Source organism: Arachis duranensis, chromosome 8 (genome assembly GCF_000817695.3).
Source record: "Arachis duranensis cultivar V14167 chromosome 8, aradu.V14167.gnm2.J7QH, whole genome shotgun sequence".
Classification (NCBI taxonomy): Eukaryota; Viridiplantae; Streptophyta; class Magnoliopsida; order Fabales; family Fabaceae; genus Arachis; species Arachis duranensis.
The window spans coordinates 46,061,690-46,076,157 of NC_029779.3; the positions used below are offsets into that span (position 1 = coordinate 46,061,690).

At 34.0% G+C, this 14,468-nt stretch overlaps 4 protein-coding genes across 8 annotated transcripts in view; all 4 read left to right on the plus strand.

The window, feature by feature from the left end:
* Positions 1-492: 492 nt before the first annotated feature.
* LOC107463254 (ER membrane protein complex subunit 7 homolog) lies at positions 493-3,067 on the plus strand. Its single transcript, XM_016082018.3, has 7 exons — positions 493-681; positions 787-833; positions 1,573-1,681; positions 1,870-1,933; positions 2,029-2,145; positions 2,252-2,360; positions 2,583-3,067. The coding sequence occupies exons 1-7, from the start codon at positions 596-598 to the stop codon at positions 2,675-2,677; spliced, it is 627 nt and encodes a 208-aa protein (XP_015937504.1). The 5' UTR covers positions 493-595; the 3' UTR covers positions 2,678-3,067.
* A 753-nt stretch (positions 3,068-3,820) lies between these two features.
* LOC107463298 (cysteine--tRNA ligase, chloroplastic/mitochondrial) lies at positions 3,821-8,229 on the plus strand. Of its 5 annotated transcripts, none has more exons than XM_016082077.3 (9): positions 3,821-4,358; positions 4,464-4,527; positions 5,193-5,354; positions 5,599-5,769; positions 5,898-6,179; positions 6,351-6,476; positions 6,662-6,865; positions 7,278-7,379; positions 7,703-8,229. In XM_016082077.3, the coding sequence occupies exons 1-9, from the start codon at positions 3,964-3,966 to the stop codon at positions 7,937-7,939; spliced, it is 1,743 nt and encodes a 580-aa protein (XP_015937563.1). In that variant the 5' UTR covers positions 3,821-3,963; the 3' UTR covers positions 7,940-8,229. The 5 variants fall into 5 exon arrangements, with proteins under 5 accessions (XP_015937563.1, XP_015937564.1, XP_020985505.1 ...); XM_016082078.3 differs by having other exon boundaries at positions 4,153-4,358; positions 4,460-4,527; XM_021129846.2 differs by having other exon boundaries at positions 4,277-4,358; positions 5,162-5,354.
* Positions 8,230-9,575: 1,346 nt separating this feature from the next.
* On the plus strand, positions 9,576-10,235 carry LOC107463154 (F-box/kelch-repeat protein At3g06240-like). The gene has a single exon (XM_016081898.1). The coding sequence runs from the start codon at positions 9,576-9,578 to the stop codon at positions 10,233-10,235; it is 660 nt and encodes a 219-aa protein (XP_015937384.1).
* A 1,636-nt stretch (positions 10,236-11,871) lies between these two features.
* Positions 11,872-14,468, plus strand: part of LOC107463198 (oligopeptide transporter 4) — a 3,849-nt gene continuing 1,252 nt past the window's right edge. Inside the window, 5 exon segments of the mRNA XM_052252400.1 lie at positions 11,872-12,345; positions 13,374-13,471; positions 13,661-14,224; positions 14,326-14,466; position 14,468. The exon segment at position 14,468 is cut by the window's right edge and continues 105 nt beyond it. Coding sequence (XP_052108360.1) covers positions 11,872-12,345; positions 13,374-13,471; positions 13,661-14,224; positions 14,326-14,466; position 14,468 — 1,278 coding nt within the window.

Genomic DNA, 14,468 nt, shown 5'->3' on the forward strand with positions numbered 1-14,468 from the left:
GTACAAATTTTACTTGATTTGAGATATTAATGATATATATCTATCGTTTATTTATTAATAATATATCTTAAAAATTTGAACATTATAATATTTTCTACTTTTCTTCTTCTTAGATAAATAACTGTGTCAAAAAACAATATAAAATAAGAGATAATTTACCCGAATAAATAATTTAGAATTAAAAATTATATAAATATCTTAAATGAATTCTTATTATACCTCTATCTTAAATGTTTTTATGTAAATTAAATAACATTAATTTAGGATATCTGTATAATTTTTAATCCTAAACTATTTATTCATATAAATGATCCAAATTTTAATTACAAAACTAATATCAATTAATTTTTTAAATTATAAATCACAAATTTTAACTATAAATGCTATATCTTAACTATAAAAAAATTAACTAATAATTTTTTAATAAAAAATTAACTAACATTAAAACTAATTAAAAATTAATAAGTTTCTATACTTATTCTGCACCACCAGATCCCCCACACCCCAGTAGAGTGGCATCTTCTCCCTCTAACAGTTGAAATCAAAACCCTGTTTTTGGTTTCAGCTGACAAAAACAAAGCTTTCTAGATTCACGATGCAACCCAAATCGCCTTTGCTCCTGCTTCTTCTTCTCTCTCTTCAATTATTCATCTGCTTCGCATTCGCTCAATCTACCACCGGGTATCAATTCTCATTTTTTCCCCTTAACCCTAATTTTCCGTTTGTTCTCTCCGGTTTAGAATTATGTTATGTGGATCGATTTTAATCCTAATTTGTTTTTTTCAGGTCCGCTGAAGGTTACACCATTTATGGTCGAGTGAAGATCCCCAGCAGTATGCTTTGTTTTTCTTTTATGTCACTCTGATTTTTATTTTCTTACTTTTTAGTTAATTCAAAATCTAATTGTTGGATGGTGACTGATGCGAATAACCATTTTCGAATTGGCAGATTTTTTTTATTTTGTTCAATAAACTTTAGATGAACTAAAGCTTTCAACTTTAATATATAGATGCACTAAAGCACTTTAATATGTGAGATTGACTTTGAATTGTTGATGGGACTGGTAATGGTGCTTGGGGTCATATGTCAGTTCAGGATGTTCATATTGTTTTGGAGTTCACACCAGAATCAAGTTTGATTTAGTCATTCAGAATTCATCTAATTTGAAGCTTCGGTTAGTTTATATTATCAATTTTAATTTGAAATATTTAGGAAGATGGCTGTCAGAGCCTGTTAGCATCTCCGGTGTCATTTCATTTACTTTGGTGTATCTGATAATGTTAATAGAGTGGAATTCAGCAAGGTTTTGCTAGAGTTAATGGCTTGCTGTTATTAGATTAGCATCGGTTCAGTAGATTTTGAAAGCTGTTTCTTTGACGAGTGAGAGTTCATTGTAGTTACTAAGAGGTTGAAATGCCAAGACTTCATCGTGTCTTATTTATAATCCTTTGTGTGCATCCATTCCTTAAATGTAGCATGAGTTTAGTGTTTGCTTGTAAGGTGGTGTTGGTTTGACTACCTAGTGAGACAAGGCATGGCTCTTGTTAATGGTGTGCATAAATTTGTTTGCAGATTTAGGAACAAAAGACTATATAATTCCCGGAAAAGTGTCGAATGTCAAAGTCATACTCAATGGTGGTCAGAGAGTTACTTTTTTGAGGCCTGATGGATATTTCTCATTGTATCCTTTGATTTACATCTTCATTTTAAACTCATTTCAATCCACATGATAACTGCTATTGCAATACTTCAGGTCATGTTTAATTTGATCTCTCTTTGCTGTCCTGATATTGCTTTTGCTAAGTTATGGTTAATGATAGTATTTCGTTGTTGAGCAACAAACTAGTTCCTTAACATGTTTGCTTTAAGCCACAACGTCCCTGCAGGGACTCATCTAATTGAAGTGGCTGCACTCGGCTATTTCTTCTCTCCGGTGGATACTCAATCTGAAAATTTCATGTTAAATTTTTTTCCCACGTTTTATTCTAGATATGCTTAGTTATCAATAATTGTTGTTTATTTGGAAAGGTACGAGTTGATGTCAGCGCCAGAAACCCCGGCAAAATACAGGCAGCATTGACGGAAAGTAGGAGGGGGCTCACTGAGTTTGTATTAGAGCCATTGAAGGAGGAACAATATTATGAGGTTGTTTAAGTCTACAAACTATTTAGACATGTTCCCATCTTTCCTTCTTCATTCCTTTCAAATAGTCAGATGAATGTCTTCGTATTGTTATCTTGTTCTGTTGCAGATTAGGGAACCATTCTCTATTATGTCCATTGTGAAAAGTCCAATGGGTCTGATGGTGGGATTTATGCTCATTGTTGTCTTCCTCATGCCCAAATTAATGGAGAACATGGGTATGCCTCTTAAGTTTCTCTGTGAACTTTTTTCATTTCCGTGGTGGTTTATCTGTTTTGCATTTCCTTGGTTGTTTATCTTTTTTTTCGAATTATCGTTGTTTATCTCTGCCAAATGGTAGTTGTTTCTCAGTGTATAGACTATAAAGCAGCATATTAGTATATTACCCTACACTTTGCATAATTTATGCTGATGGCTCCATTATGATGTGATGGGAACAGATCCAGAAGAAATGAGACGTGCACAAGAAGAAATGAGAAATCAAGGAGTTCCATCTTTGGCAAGCATGTTACCTGGTGCTGCAAGAAGCAATTAGGTGTATGAGCAATAAGGAACAAGTGAGCAAGGTGATTGAACTGAACAGGAGCTCAAGATTTGTGGCATACTATGATTGCCAAAGTTTGTTATGGATGCTAAGAAAAATATCTTTGGTATTTATATTCTGGAATAGTTGAATTTGGAAATTCCTGATAAGATGTTAGAAAGTTTGATTTAATTTAAACGCTCAGTGTAGGACATCAATTATAATGCTCACCTTACAAACATGCCCTCATATGGATAGGAACTTTTTGGTTTGAAAGTAGAAACTTGTATAATATTCTTCTAGTCATTCTTTTGCTCGAGAAAAGAATTGAATTGTGATCTCTTTTTGCTGCATAGTGGATGAGTGGAGTTGGTTGTCTTCCTCTTCAAGCTTAGCACCTTATTGGCTTATTGATTACTATAGGTAGGAGAAACATGAAGTTAAACAATTCTACTAAGTTCAGTTTTGTTAAAACTTTGGACCACATAACATGATGACACTCGAGCATTTTTGCTATGCAAAGCATGATGTTAAATTGTTAATGTTATACTCGCATACTATCGAGTTCTAGATTGGTATGCTTAGCCCTTAAATTTCGGAATTTGGACTGTTCTTAAACTTCTGGTGCTTCATACTTAGTATTTAGGCTAAATTATTAAAATAATACTGGAAAACTTGTTTATATAATTGAGAAAAATAATTTAAAAAAATTTAAATGGGACAAGTTTATGTAAAAAATCAAAACAAAATTTGAAACAAATTTTTAGATCTATTTTATTATTTTTTAAAAAAGGTTTTTCATTCACAACAAAGAGGAAAAAAACTAAAAAAGTTATTTGATGTAAAATCGTCAAATTTTAGAGTTGAGTTATGTATTTCTATTTTTCAAAAATGATTCAATAATTCTATTTTTTGATAGAATTTTAAAGTTAGGAATTGATATTTTCCCAAAAAGTTTTTTATTTTAATTTTTTGGAAAAAATTGAGAACTAACTTTTAAGAAATTTAATTATTTTATCAAATCAATTTAAATATCTTTAAATAAAAAGCTAAAATAATTTTTTGCTGAAAAAAAGAAACACTTAAACAAAGGATAATGTGTTAATCCGAAGAGGAGTATGCCATTCACTGATTTAACCATTACTCTTAAGTGGACTCAGAACTAGAATTTCAGTTCATCACTTAAACAGTTTTCAGTTCACACTTTCTCTGATGAATAAACCGAGTGAACTCGCTGACTCAGTGTTTCTCAATCCTCATTAATCATTACGTGAAGTGAACTTGTGAGGGCCAAAAAAATGGGAACACTATCTCTGTCCCCATCTCTTCTCAAATTCTACAAACCCTTCTTCTTCTTCTCTTCGATTCCACACTCCACTCGACCCATTCTCTTCCGCAGCATTAACAACAAGAAGAAGCTTCCTTCCTCTTCTTCTTTCTTCTGCTTCAGCAGCTCTGTGGGACAATCTCAGCCGTCGACGGCGAACAGCACTTTCGCATCCAAATCGGAGGGCCAGAATCTGAAGGGTCCATCTCCCGAGCTGTGGCTGCACAACACGATGAGCAAGAAGAGAGAGCTTTTGAGACCGAAAGTGGAATCCAAAGTTGGAATGTACGTATGCGGTGTAACCGCTTATGATCTCAGCCATATTGGCCATGCTCGCGTCTACGTCAACTTCGACCTTCTTTTCAGGTTCTTCTCTCTTTCTTTCTCTCAATCACTAAATCCCTAACATGATAATCCTTGTTTTGATAGTAATTGGTTTGAATTTGTGTGGTTGGTTTTGCAATTAGGCAGGTACCTTAAGCATTTGGGATACGAAGTGTCTTATGTTCGCAATTTCACTGACGTAGATGACAAGGTGAGAGAAACTAGTTCCTTTTTCTCTTTTATTTGAATTGCCATAGTTGGTTGTATAACTTTTGGATAATGATGTTGTGGTATATATAATAGTTTTCTTTGATTCTGTTTAGATACTGAGAAAGGAACACAGACAGCAGATAAGAAAAACTCGTTTGGTTGTGTTTGCTATTCTACACAATTTTATCCAATTCTTGTGATTTCTTTTCTTACTTGTGTTTGCTTCTAAAAATGCTGTCTTTTATTCCCCAAACAAACAGATGCTTAGTAAATATTAAATATTAAATTTCAGATTATGACTCTACTCCTGTTTTTAATTTTACCTAACTCACTATGACTGTGCTTTGAGTACTTAGATTTATCACTTGTTGGAAACAACATTAATAATAGCAAAATCATTTAAGTAAGAAAATTATTTTCAAGATTCTGTTTTTTGAACTAGGCATTTGGTGTCACTTTACGATAAGTAGAGGAGAGAAATGAGGTTCTGATGGAATATGTGATGTAAGTTCTGTCTGTGTGAACAGCTTTATTCTTTCTGCAATCATGTTAGACCTTAAGAAATAGTAGTGATTGGATTTTGATTATATTCTTTTGTTATGCAAAGTACCCACTGCTTTTAATTGGTATGACAGGATCTGAGTCTGGAATTTTCAAATTCTGTAGATCATTGCTAGAGCAAATGAATTAGGCGAAGATCCAATCAGTTTAAGTCAACGCTACTGTGAAGAGTTCTGCCAAGACATGATAACGCTTAATTGTCTGACTCCTTCTGTGGAACCAAAAGTCTCAGAGCACATGCCCCAAATCATTGATATGATTGAGAAGGTATCGTTGCTTTCCATTTTTCTTTGTCATTCAAATGAAACATGGGAAGATTGTCAAATTCCGGGCAATTGTTTCATGTTGTGTTTATGAAAAGGCTTATATTGATAGGCTATTTGTATATGAAATGCTTCTCTTTGTAGTATATTAATACCAGTTTCTTGTTTCTTAGTCTGTTTAAGAAATATGAAATATGATGCTTTCAGTTGTTCGAAAATTGTTGATCAGTTAATATGCTTGTGGACAGATACTTAATAATGGTTATGCCTACATTGTTGATGGGGATGTATACTATACTGTAGAAAAGTTTCCTGAATATGGAAAATTATCTGGTCGAGATCTAGAAGACAATCGAGCTGGTGAGAGGGTAGCCGTTGATTCAAGGAAGAAACATCCTGCTGATTTTGCTCTCTGGAAGGTATATATTGGTGACAAATAATAATAATAATGCTGATTGATTAAATAGTTTTCATCATTATTTATCGAAAGCTGATGGATCTATACCTTGAAACTTTTTTATTGTGGATATTCAATACCATTCTGCAGTCTGCAAAGTCAGGAGAGCCATTTTGGGAGAGTCCCTGGGGTCCTGGAAGACCTGGTTGGCACATTGAATGCAGTGCTATGAGTGCAACTTATCTTGGTTACTCTTTTGACATCCATGGTGGAGGGGTTGACCTTGTGTTTCCCCACCATGAAAATGAAATAGCTCAGAGTTGTGCTGCATGTAATAAAAGCGATATAAGCCTATGGGTACACAATGGATTTGTCACTGTTGACTCCGAGAAGATGTCTAAATCTCTGGGAAACTTTTTCACAATACGGCAGGTGACACCTTACTATGGTTCATACTGAACCCGCTTAAGTATGATGTAATCTTTAATCAGACTAACGTCTAATATCTTTTACCAATGACTTACCATTTTTCTATTCTTTTATAGTACCAAATTACCAGTCTAATGTTTAAACCCTTGTACCATAAACATTCTTGGTTATCAGGTTGTAGACATTTATCATCCTCTGGCTTTGAGATATTTTTTGATGGGTGCGCATTATCGATCTCCAATTAACTACTCTATCATACAGCTTGAAAGTGCTTCAGACCGTATTTTTTATATATACGAGGTACCACTTTCTTAGGCTAAAAATGACCTCTTCTCTCCACTTAGTGTCTAAATTTGTGAATCCGCGTATCTTGCATGCTTCATCTTCTATGCATTTGCCTCTGAAGGATCTTAATTGGGCTTGCTTCTTTTATTGTTTCATTGTATTTGTTGTGTTGCTATCTTGAAACGTCGATGTATTTGCAGACATTGCATGAATGTGAAAGCTTTCTGAATCAACATGATCAGACAGTTAGGAAGGATTCCATCCCACCAGATACTGCAAACATTATTGATAACTTCCATAATGTTTTTGTAACCTCAATGTCTGATGATTTACACACCCCGGTTGTATTGTCTGGACTGGCTGATCCATTAAAATCAATCAATGATTTGCTGCATACTCGTCAGGTATGGTATTTTCTTGCTTGTGCCTTAGAAATTATGATTATTTATTTATTTTTTCCTGCAATAGATGTCCTTTTTAAATGTTTGATGTATTGAACTTCATCTTTGGTTATTATCTAATAATGCATCTGGATTCAATCTGATTTATATTTTAATTTTGGAACTTGTTATATAATCACAATGACCTAATCCTAGAAAAAGGTTGAAAAGGGCTTTGTGTCGACCTCTTACTGGTTTTGATGCAAATATTCTGAAGTGGTTGTCTTAGGTCTTTTGTTAGAGAAAATCAGTGCTAAAGAATGCCACTTTATTAAAGCTTGTGGATGATTTCATATGAATGCTTATCAAAGTAAATACTACAAGATATCACATAAATGCTGCTTATGATTATCCACTTTCATAATCCTTGGTGCAGGGTAAAAAACGACAGTTCCGAATAGAATCACTTGCAGCTTTGGAGAAGAGCATCAGGAATGTCCTGACTATTTTAGGACTTTTGCCTACAAGTTATTCTAAGGTATGAATGCACTTGAAGTGGTTGGTTTCTGTCATTGTCCTCTAATAATGTTTTGCATTTGAGATATCATGCCTGACCATGTTTTGTTGGGGGTACGAATCCTTAGTTTATGTGTATTTAAATTTTCTCCACATCTTAGTTCGCTCAGTCATTTTTCACCCTCCCAATTTCCATAAATTCCCATATCTGCATCAGAATCTAATGGTGAACAAGAACTAGCAATTCAAATAACATTTCCCTCTCCATATCAAATGATGAACGTACTGGTGCTGAAGGGTGGAGTTTGTGTTTCTAAGTTACATAACTTGTATCAATATCTACAGGTTCTGCAGCAGCTTAGAGAAAAAGCTTTGAAACGTGCGAACTTGACAGAAGATGAAATCTTGCAGAAAATCGAAGAACGGGCCGCTGCCAGAATACAAAAGGAGTACGCCAAATCGGACGCAATAAGAAAGGATTTGGCTGTTGTTGGGATTACTCTCATGGACAGTCCTAATGGCACAACTTGGAGGCCTACCATTCCCCTTCATCTACAAGAGCAACAAAACAATGCACCATAAGAAGGAACTGGTGTGGTGTTAAAAAAGGATATGCTTACATCTCCAAAGACAAGAAAATGGAGAGCAAGATTTTGGTGTATTGAATTATTTAGGACCAGTGTTTTACTGTTAATACTGTTCATTATGGGTACAACCGACGTTTCATTCTTTGCTTGAATTTTTTGTAAGGCATTACAAATTGGTTACTTTTATGTCACCATATTGATGAAGTTTTGTTTTGGACCAAATTGGTGATAACGAACTTTTTAAGGATAAACTTCTTTCAACTTCTATGAAAACAATTTAATTAATTTTGGTTTGTTCGAATTTATTTTGTCCATAATTTCAAACAACTTAGTACGTTTGACTTCCAACAATCATAATCTATCATATGGATTTCTAAATCTAATACAATCCAATATTCCAACAATAAAAAATTATAAAAGATTTAGTTAATATTATAAATGTTGAAAGAAGGTAGATGAATTATAAATCATAAATCCCAAATTTCAAATAATATTGTGAATAAAGGAAGAGGGAGGATAAATTCTTTGTCGGTTTACCAATTGAAGCTTCAGAGGAGAGATAGAGAATAATACTAACGGACTAATATAACCTGATAAGATTTTGTAATTTTTATCATATACGAATTTTACTGTTTTAATTTAAAATTGATTTTTTATTTTATTACTTTATTAACTTTTTTATTTTAGAGGATCTTAATCTATCTAGACGATTGCCCTAAAGATTCGAGTTCTTTTTGGATTTTTCTCTTGATCAATGATCACTGCGACATTATCATCATACTATATTATCTTGTTATTGTTACGTTTAAATTATTTACAAATAAGTACAATTACAGTTTTAATCACTTTTGACTTTTCTAAAGATATATTTAATATCGCTTCCTTGATTACAGTAACAACAATATCAACAATAAAAACATATTATCAATTATCTGCTTTTAGGATTCGAATACATATCAATTAACGGACTCCGTTATTATCAATTACCTTCAAATGAGTTTGAAGTTGAACATAACATTCTTATTTTATCTGATTTTTCGGTCCAAAAGTGAAAATAAAAAAAAATATTTTTTATTCAACAAAAAAAAATTGTCATATTTTTTCCTCCAAAAGACCTCTTTTCTTTGATTTTTATTATCTGATCGAATATTTATAGCGGGAAAAGGATTGATTTGCTGTAGAAGCTACAGGAGGGATAGTTTAGTCATTACATATGATAACCACCATCCTAGAATCGTGGGAATACCATCTCCATGTGGGACCCATCTTCTCAGAGTTTGACACGCGTACACCATATATAACTACGTTCACTTATCATATTAGAGAGTTGGTTTGAGTGGTGTGCTTATCACATCTCGCTAAGGCATACATATTCAAGTCTGCGTCTCAGCATTCACGTATCTCGCACTCTCATTTCCAGACAACTGTTCAACAATGCTTTTTATGCTCTTCTCTTCTTCATTGTTACTTTCTTCAATTTTTCTCTGTTCTTTATAATCGAACAGCTGTAGTAAAGTTTTTTTACACTTTTTAGGGTTTATTTAATGCATTTGTTTTCTTATTTTGTATTCCTTGAGTATTCTTAAATAAATAAATAATTTTAGAAGGACTGGAGACTGACGGACGATATCATGCATTGCTCTTTACAATCTCTTGATCTTTATCGCCAGCAGTCAACATTCGTGTCGCATCCGGCTGACGGAAAATTCATCAGGGGATCTTGCAACGGATTGCTCTGCCTGTCTGAAGGTTTTCCCTTCGAAACTCTTACTCTTTTCAATCCCAGTACTCGTTCGGTGTCCCCATCCGTTCCATTCGGGTGCTCCGACGAGTGCGGAGACCTTGTTTTCCGTGGCTTTGGCTATGATACTCTACATGACCAGTACAAGTTTGTTATGGGTTGTCGTGCCTCGTCTCTTAGAACTGATTTCAAAGTGAGATCTGGAGCTATAGTTTTCACTTTTGGTGCAAATCCTTGTTGGAAAACTGTTGATCATCCCGTGTTTCCGTATCACGTAGCTGACAAAGGAGATGGAATATTTGTGAGCGGCACTCCGAATTGGCTTGTGTATGATTCTACTGGTACTAGAGATTATGAAACTGAGTGGTTCGTTCTTACTTTCGACTTGAAAACAGAGTCGTTTGGTCGAATGTGTCTGCCTATTGTTGCAAGGTGCTCTGACTACACCCAAGTGCCTCAGTTGTCACTCCGCAATAATTGTCTTTTTTATTCTGTTTGCACGACGTGTATACTGTTTTGCACATTCTGGATAATGAAGGAGCATGGATAAATCTGATGATAGTTTATTTGTGTATAATTTACGTCAAAACAAATTAGTTTATCTTTACGGGTATTTTCCTTATGAGATGTCTTTCTTCCTTTGCCATGAGAACTTGGTCTCACCTTCACATTATTGTGGTCTTAAAACTATTGATTAGAATAATATTAGATGATGAACAAAATATATTATTTTTAATTAATATTTAATCTTTTAATATTTTTTATAAATTAATGCAAAAGTCTATTCTAATATTCTCTTATATTAGTTATGGTTGAATTGTAATTTACTATTTTTGGAAATTTCTTTGATATTCTAATAATCTTGCTGGAATAACTAAATAAATAAATTGCAATATTCATTTTATGGTATATATATTTATACATAAAAAATGAATTAATCAACGATCATATATTTAAATGATTTGGGTGAGCAACATTAATTATTTTTTTAGCAAGTATTCGTTAATTTTTTTAAAAATATTTTGTTTATTTTAAATTTTAAATTTTAAATTTTAAATTATAAATTCTAAATTCTACCTTTTAAATTATATAATCTAAATTTTTTAAGTTGAGATCAACTAAAAATTATTTTTTATTCTTTTTTGTATACATTTACTCTTAAACTAAAAGTATTAAGTTCACGTAAACTGGATTTCACGTGAGTTTTTATCGTGTATATATATGTCACGCCAAATTAGGTTCTAGAAGAAACAGAAACCCTATGTCCAATCATGAGAACGGAAAACAGAAACCCTAATTCTCCAATGACGAGAATGAAACGTCATGAGTATGAAGATGAACTTCCAGAAGAGGTGAGTACGGAAATCTTATAGAGGCTTTCAGTGAGGGTCCTCCGATCCTACAACAGAGGAGCATGTGCCGTTCATGGAACTCCCTCATCTATCTTCAGCCATGAATTCGCCATGCACCACCTTCGAAGCTCAACCCTAACTCAGCCACCGCCATTGGTGTGCTGGAATCAGGGACGGGACGCCATCATGATTTCAGAACCTTCTGTTCTTTATCACCAGCTTCAGTCAATTACACTATTCACGCCCTTTCCGATTGACCGAAGTCGCATCATCAAACAGAAGGTTTTCCCTTAGAAACTCAGACATTGTTCAATCCCAGTACCCGTTCGGTATCCCCATCCGTTCCATTCAAATGGCCTTTCAACGAGTTCATAGTAAACCGTAGAGTATATTGTGGCTTTGGCTATGATACCGTACATGAAAAGTATAAGTTTGTTATGGGTTGTTTTACGCTGAGACCTCCTGGAGCTATGGTTTTCACTTTTGGTGCAAATCCTAGTTGGAAAACGGTTGATCATCCCGTGTTTTCGTTTCATCTAGCTGTCAAAATAGATGGAATAATATTATTGCAGACACAACTAAAAATGTATATATTAAATAAATGGTGGCCTAATGTTAATGGGTAGAAAGCTGGAAATTGGCAACATATGAGGGGGCGGAGGAAACAATAGCAAAAGCTAAGTATTAGTCTCAAACTCATCGTCATCAGGAATCTTTGAACAACGCTTCAAGTTTTTATTGCCGTCAAATAAAAAATTTAGAATAAGAATAATTTTTAAAATATAAATAGCATAAGAGAATATGGGAAATGCAGGGGAAGAAATGTCAACGGTTATGGAGAAAGAAAAAGAGGAAGAAGGAGGAGAAGAAGAAGTGTCACCAATTGAGCAAGTGAGACTGACAGTTACTAACAGTGATGATCCAAGCCAACCAGTTTGGACATTCCGAATGTGGTCACTTGGCCTCTTTTCTTGTTGCCTCCTATCATTCCTCAACCAGTTCTTTGCTTACCGGACGGAGCCACTCATCATATCGCAGATCACCGTCCAGGTAGCCACCCTCCCCATCGGTCAATTCATGGCCGCGGTTCTCCCCACTACCGAGTTCGGCATTGGCTCCTGGAAGTTCTCCTTCAACCCTGGACCATTCAACATGAAGGAGCATGTCCTCATCACCATCTTTGCCAACGCTGGTAGCGCCTTCGGCTCCGGTTCACCCTATGCCGTCGCAATTGTCACCATCATCAAAGTATTTTATGAGAGGAAGATCTCCTTCTTTGCTTCATGGCTTCTCATCATCTCTACCCAGGCACCACCACCACCACCTTACTACTCTATATTATTCTATTACACTTTTCATTTGCTTTTTGGTTTCTGACTGGTTACAACAATCTTTCATTTATTTTTTATTTATGTTAATGACATAGTTAGAACTCGAAATGCAATGTTTGCAGCTTTCTTTTTGCATGCATGGCCTTTTTAATTTCGGGGAATGGAATGTAATTAACGTCCGCTTAATCCTTTTTTATATACGAAATAATTTATTGGTTACTAACAAATAATTTTAATATGTGACAAATAATTAGTTATTAGCTCACCAAATTAATTTAGGTTAATTTAAGGATTAATTTATTAGTCTTATTGGGATTCAAATTCTATGCATATAATAATTTATTAATTAATAACAAATCTTAAATAAAATTTATATTATTTAATATTTATTTCATTGTGTGTTTATTCCTTTTCAATGTCATTATGTCAAGGAAAAAAAAAACAAAAAACTAAAAATAATTGATTTAAGATACCGAAGCAAGGGGTTTTGCAATTTGTCCTCCGTTCTTTTGGCGTTCAAGCTAAGGAAAATATAATAGTGGGGACTCAAAGTGCTATATATCATTTAACAGGTTTCACCTATTAATTTTATATAAAATAATTACATTTGAATTTTTTTTTAAAATAAATAGATAGATAATTCGGTGTCCAAGATATAATATTTATACAATTTTTATATATTTTTGCACATATTTTATATGGTATAAAAATATTTTTTTAATTTATTCTTACTTCTCATAGTCACTTTAAATACTAAAAAAATACACAAAATAATATATATAATCATTTCAATTATTTTATATATTTTTAGCATCAACTTAACAATGCACTAGACAAGGAAGACGCTTACCGGCATGCTTCGCGATCAGTACATAAATACAAATTTGTTTCCTAGTTCAATCCGGATATATTTATATGTTTTCTTATAGAAAAATTAGTTTTTCGTGAATTGTGATAATAAATTAAAGAGAGATAACAAATTAAAATAAGTCTCCAATGGTGCAGGTGTTAGGATATGGCTGGGCAGGGTTGCTAAGGAAATACGTGGTAGAGCCAGCTCAAATGTGGTGGCCTAGCACCCTCGTCCAAGTTTCTCTTTTTCGGTATTGTTATCTAAATTAATTTTTTTATTAATTTAATGTTGATGATAATTAATTATAATAAAAATATATAAAAAATTATTTATTAAAAAATTTTAAAATAAAAGAACTAATTTTTCTGGATTTATAGCTTCTCTTATTGATTGCTATGCATACATAATTAATGTAATTGATGTACGCATGCATGTACAGAGCTTTGCATGAGAAAGACGAGCGCAGAGTTTCACGGGCAAAGTTCTTCTTTATAGCAATGGTGTGCAGCTTTGCATGGTACATTGTTCCCGGCTACCTGTTCTCCACACTCTCAAGCATTTCATGGATATGCTGGGCATTCCCCAAGTCGATCACCGCCCAGCAGATTGGCTCAGGGATGAAGGGCTTAGGACTTGGAGTCTTTACTCTTGACTGGACTGTCATCGCCTCCTTCTTGTATAGTCCTCTCATCTCTCCCTTCTTCGCCATTGTCAACGTCTTCATCGGCTATTCGCTCATTGTCTACGGTGTCATCCCTATTGCTTACTGGGCCTTCAATGTCTACAATGCACACAACTTCCCCATCTTCTCCTCTGACTTGTTCACCACTCAAGGCCAACAATATGACATTCGTGCTATTGTCAATGACAAGTTTCAGATCGATTATGAAAAGTATTACAAGCAAGGTCCTATTCAATTAAGTGTCTTTTTTTCTCTTACTTATGGATTTGGATTTGCTACTATAGCCGCCACCCTTACTCATGTCGTTTGCTTCTATGGAAGGTACATACATACACATATGTGTCTTTGTTGCTAATTATCTATTATGTGTTACAAATTTCACATCATATATATTATATATGTTGCACTGCTCTTTCCGTTAGCGAGATTATGGGGAAATATCGTGCTTCTTCCAAGGGTAAAGAAGATATCCACACAAGACTGATGAAAAGATACAAAGACATACCTTCATGGTGGTTCTATGTGTTGCTGGCTTTGACGCTTCTAGCTTCTCTCTTACTATGCA